This window comes from Triticum aestivum, chromosome 4B, assembly GCF_018294505.1.
Source record: "Triticum aestivum cultivar Chinese Spring chromosome 4B, IWGSC CS RefSeq v2.1, whole genome shotgun sequence".
NCBI classification, from domain to species: Eukaryota; Viridiplantae; Streptophyta; class Magnoliopsida; order Poales; family Poaceae; genus Triticum; species Triticum aestivum.
The window spans coordinates 460482731-460492739 of NC_057804.1; the positions used below are offsets into that span (position 1 = coordinate 460482731).

At 48.7% G+C, this 10009-nt stretch overlaps 2 protein-coding genes across 2 annotated transcripts; one reads left to right on the forward strand and one right to left on the reverse strand.

Annotated features, from left to right (window-relative positions):
- The first annotated feature begins 1484 nt into the window (after positions 1–1484).
- On the forward strand, positions 1485–4476 carry LOC123092709 (solute carrier family 40 member 3, chloroplastic). Its single transcript, XM_044514528.1, has 12 exons — positions 1485–1729; positions 1845–2058; positions 2181–2250; positions 2355–2479; positions 2549–2638; positions 2738–2917; positions 3019–3093; positions 3201–3302; positions 3409–3511; positions 3601–3747; positions 3838–4058; positions 4164–4476. Exons 1-12 carry the CDS (start codon positions 1602–1604, stop codon positions 4443–4445), a joined length of 1737 nt encoding a protein of 578 aa, XP_044370463.1. The 5' UTR covers positions 1485–1601; the 3' UTR covers positions 4446–4476.
- Positions 4477–5322: 846 nt separating this feature from the next.
- On the reverse strand, positions 5323–7443 carry LOC123092710 (uncharacterized protein DDB_G0275933). The gene is made up of 3 exons (XM_044514529.1): positions 7167–7443; positions 6545–6692; positions 5323–5615 (listed from the first exon to the last, which is right to left on the reverse strand). The coding sequence occupies exons 1-3, from the start codon at positions 7219–7221 to the stop codon at positions 5540–5542; spliced, it is 279 nt and encodes a 92-aa protein (XP_044370464.1). The 5' UTR covers positions 7222–7443; the 3' UTR covers positions 5323–5539.
- Between the last annotated feature and the right edge of the window lie 2566 nt (positions 7444–10009).

The following is a 10009-nucleotide window of genomic DNA, read 5'->3' on the forward strand; positions in this document are numbered from 1 at the left end:
ATGATGCACTCTAAAACGTAGACACATAAAAGAAGTGAGTACTTGCAAGTTTTGCCTGGCTATGGATGAAGGTCTCATGCATGCACTCATTCAATGTTCTCATGCTCGTCGATTCTGGGAGGAAGCACGTCATTTGTTTGATATAATTCTACCTCGGCTTCACCCAAACACTTAGGCAAGGGACATTCTATGTGAGCAGTGGTTCTCCAAGAAAGACCACACAACAATCATCATAGTTATGTGGTCCATCTGGATGTCTCGCAACAGGTGGATGCATGATGAGGTGCAAATTGCCCTACAAGTTCGGTAAGACGCACCCGAGAGGATCTAGCGCTGCTAGAACTTCCTAGGCAACAGACCACTATGTTGCCAGGCTATGGCTGGCGGCCTCCAGATGCAAACAACATAAAAATAACCACCGATGCCTCGATCAACTTCGGAGACGGCATTGCGGGTGCAGGAGGAGTGGCCAGATCGGCTTCAGCCTTCTTGAGAGCTTGGTGCAAGCCACATGTGGGGGTCTCTGACACACTGATCGCCGAGGTTGAAGCCATGAAGGAGGGCGTGGTTTTCGCCAGATTGAGGGGCTTCACTGACGTGACCCTGCAGATTGACTGTCTAGAGGCAGTAAACCTCTGGAACAATCGCTACAACGATCGTTCGATTGTAGCACCGATTTTCACAGAAATTAGAGAGCTCATTCTTAGCTTTCTTACTTTGTAATTCAACATGTAATAAGAGCGGCAAACGGTCATGCACATCTATGTGCTAAGCGTGCTAGTATGCTTAATGTGATTGAAAGTTGGCTCGCGACTACCCCTAGCTTCCTCATCAGTAGCCTTTTGACTGACTGCTCGGCGAATGCATTCGTTGAATAAAGCTCTCTGAAGTTCCCCGGAAAAAAAAAGAATCCTTTTGCTTTTCTTCTTGGCATACAGATTGGGTTCTTGTTGATCCAATCGAAACGCTTGAGTTGAGGGGTGGCCGTGAAAGAAGAACTGTTTTGATGATACACCTGTGGTGCGCGCTTTTTGCTTTTGGTTTTGAAGTCACAATGCGTATTCTTGGCCTAGCCAGTGTGTTGTGAATAATGTTCATGTAGAGCACACAACAGTAAAACACGAGTGCCTTTGTATCCCTACAAAGAACTGGCCATGTGTCACGTCAAATCTGAAAACAATTTTGTGTCCAACAACCAGAGCGTCAAATCAAGAAGGATCAGTGCCGCTTGCACTACAACAGAGCGGGCTCTAGTCAAAGACCATCATCACCATCCATTGCTGAAAGGAGGAGATCGCCTACCAGGGACAAGCAACCTTTGACGACGGACCAACGACGAGCTGGCGGTGAGCACCCAAGCAAGTTTTTTTTTTTTTTGAGGCAACCCAAGCAAGCCTGTGCCAGCGAAGAGCAGAATGGGATTAGCAGCAAGATATATCTTTACGGGCCGCAGAAACTTGGCCCGGACAGATGATATCGTGAGGCCCAAAAGCCTTGCGCAGGCATATCCCCACGGCCCGAACAGCCACCTTATCCGTTTCATTCAACTCCCGCGCGCCGGCGCCTGCCGTGGACGACGACGACGACGACGCGGTGCGGCCATGCCTGCCTCCATCTCCATGCCCAAGATTCTCTCGTCTTCATCCTCCTCCTCATCCATTTCGCGCCGCAAACCGGCACCAGCAGCCTTCACTCGGAGCCCGGGCTGCCGAGTCACGCCGCCGCCGAGGTACACCCTGCTTCTGTGCGTGCTCCTCCCGTTTCTTCAGGCTTGCTTTCGGAACACACTATGGGTAATAGAGGCGTTCGTCCAGTCCTGCTGCTGATTGTGGCGCGTTTCGCAGTTTGAGGTCAAACACCCGGTTCGCCGGAAGCTGCCACACCGTCGCGAGCTCCGGTACGAGCCTGGCAGAGTACAGCGGCGAGGGTGCCTCCGCCGTAGGATACCAAGATGGCGGCCTTCCCTTCGTAAATCTGTCCTCGTCCAATATCCAACGAACCGAGCCGATCTTACCCAAGGATGAGTCCACGCCATCCCTTCTCCTCGCCGCTCTGCCGGTGATCGCCGCCACTCTTCCATCAAAACTCTTCTCATTTCTTCCCGGCTGTTTTCTCTTCTCAGAGCTCGCCATGTGCAGACTGGTGTACCATAATCTTGAATTCTTGATATGAAATTCCAGGCTCCGCAGAAGGGAAACGGCCCAGAGGGCCACTTGGAATCAACCCCTGCTTACCCAGCCGCCATGAAAGGTAATAATATACTGGTACTGGTAGACGGTAGTGCTCATAATGTGATTACCACAAGCAAGCAACGTTTCTGGACCACCTTACATGTGTGTACTTACCGGCGACAGCTCTGTTTGGGGCCTGCCTCGCCGGGAACGCGACGGAGCACCTCTGGAATTTCACCTGGCCTGCCGCAGTCGCCACGCTGCATCAGAGCCTCCTCCCGGTCGCGGTTCTTGGGTTCTTCACGAAGGTGCCTGGTCTGATCAAGCTCCCCTGCTCACATTAGTTCCTGACTTAAGTGCCTGAATTCGATGCGCAGCTCGTGGTGTTCGTCGCAGGTCCACTGGTGGGGAACCTCGTGAGCTCGCTCCCTCTGATTCCCACGTACCGCTCTCTGACTGTAATTCAGGTGATTCTCTGAACTTATTTCTAAAAATATTAGTGCTCATGCTTCTCTATTGCCGAAATTCTTTGCTTTCTTGTCACGCGCTTGTCGTCAACGTGTCAGACCGCAGCACATTTCGTGTCGGCGGCAATGATCACGTATGCCTTTACCTTCCCAAGGGCATCCACCGCGCCGGAGCTTCTCCTGCAGCCGTGGTTCGCCGTGCTGGTGGCATCCACGGCCGTCGACAGTCTCTCCCGTGTGTCGCTTGGCATCATCGCCGAGCGTGATTTCGTCGTGCAGGTGAGCCTGTATGGATGGGGGAATACTAACTCGCGCGTCAAAACCTCATGAGTCTGGGGAAAATTTTCTCATGTGGAGACCGTTTGAATGTGTTACTGAAGCTCGCAGGGGAAGGCAGGCGGATCGCGCTCGCGCAGGCGAATGCTACGCTCAGCAGAGTCGATCTGATCTGCGAGGTCAGACATCTGCATCCGCTTCATCTCCGCATTCCACATTGTGTGATCAGTGCTAGTATATGGTTTGGTTTTGAAAGAGGGGTCAGTGTATGGTTTTTCATGCGCAGACGGCGGGCGCGTCAGTCTTTGCATTCCTGCTCTCTAAGAACGACCCGCTGACCTGCATCAAGCTCTCCTGCCTCATATCGCTCTCTGCTCTGCCTCTTCATGTATGATAAACTAGCTGCACTATCTTGATCTCTCCTCGTCTCAAGCAATGCACATTAAAGTTTTCCTTGCTAAGATCCTGAAAATTTCTTAAAACCTTTTTTGAAGATTTTCCTGGGAGGCGCGATGAACCGACTCGCCGACGGCGTCTTCGATCACTCTGACCATAGAAGCCTGCATGCTGCTTCTACTTTCGACGTCCGGATGATAGGTGAGACGGGTACATGCAGCTAGCAGCCTAGACAGAACTGTGCATGGAGTTCATTCATCGTAATTCTATCGCCGTTTCATGTCTGACAGTGGTCGATGCTGTGGCCACCATCAGACGCGGGTGGAGCGAGTACATCAGCCAGCCGGTCCTCCCGGCGAGCCTCGCCTACGTGCTCGTCTGCTTCAACGTCGCCCTCGCCCCCGGCGCTCTGATGACCACGTTCCTGATCCATCACGGTGCGTGCATCTGCGCCACTGCACGGCCAGGTTATTGGCACTCCAGAGATCACTGAGCTCACAGTACAGTTTGTTCCGCGTTGTTGGCAGGCGTGAGCCCGTTGGTACTCGGCGTGTTCGCCGGCTCGTCGGCGCTGATGGGGATCCTCGCGACGTTCATGACGCCGAACCTTGTCAAGGAGCTCGGCATCCTCAATGCCGGAGCGGCCGGGTTGCTCGGCCAGAGCGCGCTCCTCGGTGCGGCCGTCCTGGTCTACCTCACCGGATCCATCTCACGGCGCGGCGCCCTCTTCACCTTCCTCGGCCTGATCGTAAGTCCGTCCGACGAGAGCATTTCCGCCGAGAGAACTGCGACGTGTGCTTTGATCGAAATTTTTGGTCGACTAATGGGGGCTTGGGCGCTCGCGCGCATGCAGGTGGTGTCGAGGCTGGGGCACATGGCGTACAGCGTGATCGGGCTGCAGGTGGTGCAGACCGGAAGCCCCATCGGGAAGGCGAAGCTGATCGGCGCCACGGAGATCGCCATCGCCAGCCTCGCGGAGCTCGGGATGATGGCGGTGGCGGTGGCCGCCAAGGACGTCTCGCGTTTTGGTGCTGTCGCCGTGCTCTCGGCGGCTGCTGTCGCTGCGGCCGCCTGGCTTTACTGTGCCTGGTTGGCAAACTCCACCCAGCACCTGAAAACGCTCTTTCCGTCGTGATCATGTGCGAGTCGCGATTTCTTGACCTTCACACGATACTTAAACACAAGACGGTACTTCACACAAAATGGATCTTCGGAAGTTCGGATGCTTTACACAAATTTTGCACTGCACAGTTGAAGAGATGAGACTATTTCCATGAGAGAACCTCTTTGCTACGAATCCTATAAACTGAATGTTTAGGGTGAAAACGAGTGAAAATTGACAAAATTTACCATTTTCTAAAAGTTTAGTTAAAGATGATCCTACTGCAAAAGGCTCACAAAATTTGGCTTGCTTTACACCACCAATTCTGACGCTCAACTTCTGAATCAGCACCGAGCAACATCTTGGTGGGGAGAAAAACTTGGCGATTCTGCGAAGGAAACAGCAATTCGAGGATCAAAGCTTCTGACTGTGACGCTCAGTTTGGGAGCTCAGCACCAAAGCTACTGCCTAGAATGGAAAATAAGTCAGCTCCAAGGTCCTTGGACTTGACCCCAAATCATCATTGTTTGCGATACCGCCAAGTTTTTCTCGGAATCAAGATGCCTGTTGCTGACCTAGCCAAGTTTAGCGATGGAATGGGTCACGTTGAGTAAAAGAGCTATGTTTGATTAAAGTTTCGGACTAGGGCCATTTTTGGCTAAACATTCAAAAGAGGGCCAGCTTTGTCAAAAAGAGAAGGAAAAACACTGAACAACCGAGTGCATCCAGAAGGTATAGTATATTGCATATTAACAGAAACCAAGGGCAACTTTCTGGCATTATGTTTTTAAGCTTTGGGCTAAAAAATAGAGAAGTCGCCAGTTTTTTAGCGCAAAGAGAAAATGTATTTTTCGTGAATGATTCAGTACTTAATTACCTTCTGGAGGCCAAACTGAACACTTTGGTCAGCTAAACAAGTTATTGGAGGATAATGCTATCAGACACAACTTGCAAGTCAATAAAATAATACATGGATTCCTTGAGATCATACCAGGTTATGCATCTGGACAAACCCAAATGTTCACAAAAGGTCTCTAGGAATTCAGCATCAATCAACTAAGATAACCAGTAAGCAACTGCCAAATTCCAAAAGCAGCAGTGTACATACAGGCATGGATGCATAAAGATTATTTGTTCTTCTCCTTGCTCTCTTCCTCGGCCATGTAAGCCTTCTTCATATCTTCCAGTATTGCATCATTGGTGCTGCCAACATACAAAAGCGCATGATGAATTACATGAAAGAGGTATCTGCCATGCCAATATTAGTCTACTCGGACAATGCAACATGCCACTTCGAGGATAGAGGCAAAAAGTAATTGTAAGCACATTCCAATCACGTGGAACCAAATTCTCAAGATTCAGGCATAATGTGGTCAGAACTAATAGCATAAATACACTTCTCAAAATTCAGGCAAATGCATTGATCATCAAACATGTTTCAGCACTAGGTTCCTCAAATGGAAAGTTACCATTTGGTGACAAGTACATCATATTCTGTGATCTTGTCCAATGGTTTTACACTCTGTTCAGGCACCACTCCCAAGAACCGGCACAAGTTCCTGGCAGGGTCAGAATTTCGGACTATAAATCAAAACCTACAGAGAACTTGGCTCTATAAAATTCCAAATGAAGCTGGTGCTACTTTCAAAGACAGTTTTGTCAAAAACAGCAACAGCTGTCAACAAGACAGCTTCTAAACCCAAATCGATGGTCAGAACTACGCCATATGAAGGACTTAAATGTAAAAGAGATATACTTTTGTCGGTGATGGAAAAATCTAGTGTCTACGTAGTATATGAGCTGTTATAATCATGAGAAACTCACAGGCATGAACTAATTTATCAGACTTATTCACATTGTCTGATTGTCTGTACAATATATAGATATTTTTAACATTCTTCTTCTGCTGAATGACGAATAAAAGCCAGCTTATTAGTTTCTGTGATCAATCTACAAGCACAATGTTTCTATTTATTCGGACGGAGCAATATTGGGGTCTTCAAAGCTGATATTTTCTATTTGCACGAGTGAGACTCTACCATAACAAATGAGGTTTAAACAAGAATGAAGATACAACTTGCAAGATTTGTCCAAAAACAAAAGTTTATAACAGACATATAATGGTCACTTACAATTGATGAAGACAGTTATTCAACTCTTTGGCTTGCTTGCGGCATGTCCAAACCACAGAGAAAGTTCTTCCTCGAGCACATTCAGCGTATTTTGAACACAGTACATCACATTCCTTGAGGGCCTTTTGTTTCATTTTGCTGCGCAAAGCTGAAAGGCGAAACAAAATGGGCAAAATTAGCCCTTTCAGAACGAGAACCTTTAAATGATACATTAAAACGTTCTCAAAATTTCTCATTGCGGTGAACCACTAGCAGATTCTACCAGAACAGGGTTCCCAAATTTCATGCTAAATACATAAATAACATGAGCTAGAAACATCGATCCAGCTTTCTGCAGACCACTTCAAGCAGCCAACTACCACTACCACTACGCGTAACAACGCCTCCCTTAAATAAGATTCATAGCCAGAGCCTCCCTGGTTCGCTGAAACTGCAACCAGCCAGCTACCGCTACCGCCACCATGACGCATGATTCCGCTCAGATTGCGTAGCGATTTCAAGAGGAAACGCCAGCGGAGTTCACGCACTTCCCGATTACACATCTGCTAGAGAACCAGGACGAGCTCTGCATTTCTCAATATTCCAAATCGCGAAGAACTAGAAGCGTGGGCGTTTGACTCACCTTCCTCGACCTTCTTCTTGACGTGATTCTCCCTGGCCTCCTGCAGGTACCCCATGAGGCTACCAGGTGCTGCAGTACCTGATCGAGGAGAGGGGCGGTGAGAGAGATCTAGGAGAAGTTGGAGTTAAACCCTAACGCCCTTGGAAGGGGAGGCGGCCATTGACAGGAAGGTTTCCTATCGGTTTTCCCCTTTCTTTGGTCGCGGAAGGGAGAACGTGGAAGAGATTCGGGGCAAGGGCTTTTGGCTGGGTTGTTGGGGTAGGTTCCACAAAGCCCAAACCAGATCAGGCCCGTCCACTTACACTGCGTTTGGATGTTGGCATTGAGAGCGAGAATTAGACTTTGGCATTCGGGTAGCCGAATACCGCTGTTTGGCAGGCCATGGCATTCGCGCTTGGGATTGAATCCCAATATTCGATGCCCCACCGCAACACTTGCACGACCTAGTCTCCAATTCGGAGCTTTACTCCTCGGTTTTGCTTGGTATTCGCACAGTTCGCTTCCCCCGCATGTTGCATCCCACTTCGGCCCTAAAAAATTGATTCGGCTGGTAGAGACTAGAAGCGGCTAGCTGCGAGTTGGACGTCGGCGCCCCCATCTCTCCCTGGTGGCTCGCCCAGCACGACTAGCACCCCATGGCGACCTCTGCCTCGTGGCTCGTGCCACTCATGCCGACCGTGCCGCCGCCCCTCGCCCAACACTGTCGGCACCCCGTGGAGCCTGTTGCGTCCTTCTGCTGCCATGGCACTTACCCCCATGGCTCTCTTGCCCTCGGTCCCGCGCTATTCCTCACTTTGACCTATATTCGGATGTTAAACATAAAAATCAAAGTCTCTTGCAACTCAATTCCTCATTTTGACCAACATTTGACATTCAACCTCAATATCAAGTCTGCGTTCTGAATACCTAAACATCCAAACAGAAATATTAGCATTCAATTTCAATACCAATATCCTGTGATATTGGTATTCAACCCAATGCAATGCCAAGCCTCCCAATGCAAACATCCAAACAAAGCGTTACTGTTTTTTCAACCCCTAAAGAAAACTTACTGTTTTTCATTGTTCAAAAAGAACTTGCTGTTTTTTCCCCTCCTGAGGGTAATTTACTGGTTTTAATGGTATGTGAAGGCATGTACAATGATTGATAAGGTTATCTTGTCTTATGTCCACCACGTAATCAAGATAAAACGATAAAAAAGATGTACAATGGATTATTCTAAGGCTTATCAACTACATATCCTTAAGTATGTGGTGAGAATACTATTGCTAAGAGATTAATTAAGAAGGCAAAACTTTTCATACGGTTTCTTTCTCCCCCATCTCAGTATTTATCCTATGTAGCACTCTTAAGATAGCATCGTTGTACATGCACTATGAAAGTGCTAGAGCATTTTCAACTGCCAAAACTATATATCACTCGTATTGACACCTACTACAACTCGCCTTTGGTGTCCTCTCGTTTGGGATGGCCAAGAAAGCAGGTCCTTGCTCAGGTCGCACACCCCGATCGTTGCTCAGGTTGTCGACTATTTTCATTTCTTTTAGTTTTTTTATTTTCTTATAATTTTTCCATGCTTTTATGGATTTCAATGGTTTTCTTTGGTTTTTATTGAGTTTTTTGTTCCTTTTTTGTTTTCACTATTTTCTTTACGGTTCTCATTGTTTTTATTTGTTTTCTTTTTTGTGGACTTTTATACACATTATCCCTTTTTGTGTTTTGTTTGCCATTATCGTATATTTCATTTTCTACGGTTTTCTTTGGCTTGGGGGGTGTTCATCGGTTTCCTTTGATTCTGATGTAGGGTGGAAACCCTAAGGTTGATCTTTCACGATTTGGAGGGGACCCCATGAAGAACACGAGGGGAAACACGAGGGAAAACATGAGAGAGACACTCAAGTTGATGAGAACAATCACACATGTGCTAGATCCATGAACACGAAGAGGGATACAAGATTCAAACACAACAAGGATGATACAAGAGGCGGTAGTTCTTCTCGATCCGGAGACAAGGTCTTGAATCCACGAGGGGATCTCTCCTAGGTGGAGGGCTTGAATCCACTTGGGGATCTTCTCCTATAAGGAGGGCTTGGCCTCCAATGGAGTAGATATCAAGTGGATGAACAACGCTCTATCTCTCAAATGAGCTAAACTATTGCTAACCCTAAAACGTTGGGGGAGAAGGGTATATATAGTCTAGGGGGGGCGAATGGATACATGGGCTTCGACCCTTTACACTGTGCATAGACAGGGGGAGCCGGATGTCCGGGCATCGGGCAGGATGTCCGGGCGTCGGGCCGGATGTCCGGGCCTTCACGAGGTGCCGAATGTCCGGGCGCGGGGGTCGGATGTCCGGGCTAGCAGGGTCTAGTTTTTGTGCCCTCTAGATAAGCGTGGTCTGGATTTTCGGGCTGGAGTCCGGATCCCCGGCGGCTCACGTAGGGCCGGATGTCCGGTCCGTTGGGGCCTGATTCTTTTGCTCTCTGGATACGGCATGTCCGGATTTCCAGGCTGGCGACGGATGTCTAGGTCGTCGGGCCGGATTCCAGGGCCAGGCAGGATGCCCGGACCCTGTAGAGTTGGTTGTTGAGTCGCTGCTGCTGCCGACACTTCCAGGGCCTGGATGTCCAGGGTCCTAGCCGGATGTCCGGGTCCTTGGAGTTGTTCTCGGTTCCTTTCGTTGGTTCTCTTCACCCATGAACTTGGAGACTTCTCCTTCTTCACGTGCATCTTCGAGAGGGCCTTCTTGGTACCTAATCGTGCATAACATTCCAGACATAGGTAGTAGCCATGTCTTGAGTGGGTCATATGAAATATCACTAAGGAGAGATGTCCTCAAGAGC

What these genes read in the sequence shown, in the direction of transcription:
- LOC123092709 (XM_044514528.1), top strand. Translation starts at nt 1,602, where the DNA reads ATGCCTGCCTCCATCTCCATGCCCAAGATTCTCTCGTCTTCATCCTCC. An exon ending in TTCTTGGGTTCTTCACGAAG is followed by an intron (nt 2,480 to 2,548) that starts GTGCCTGGTCTG and finishes TTCGATGCGCAG; the next exon opens with CTCGTGGTGTTCGTCGCAGG. An exon ending in TCTCTGCTCTGCCTCTTCAT is followed by an intron (nt 3,303 to 3,408) that starts GTATGATAAACT and finishes CCTTTTTTGAAG; the next exon opens with ATTTTCCTGGGAGGCGCGAT.
- LOC123092710 (XM_044514529.1), bottom strand. Translation starts at nt 7,221, where the DNA reads ATGGGGTACCTGCAGGAGGCCAGGGAGAATCACGTCAAGAAGAAGGTC. An exon ending in CAAGAAGAAGGTCGAGGAAG is followed by an intron (nt 6,693 to 7,166) that starts GTGAGTCAAACG and finishes TTCGCCTTTCAG; the next exon opens with CTTTGCGCAGCAAAATGAAA. An exon ending in AATAACTGTCTTCATCAATT is followed by an intron (nt 5,616 to 6,544) that starts GTAAGTGACCAT and finishes GTATGTTGGCAG; the next exon opens with CACCAATGATGCAATACTGG.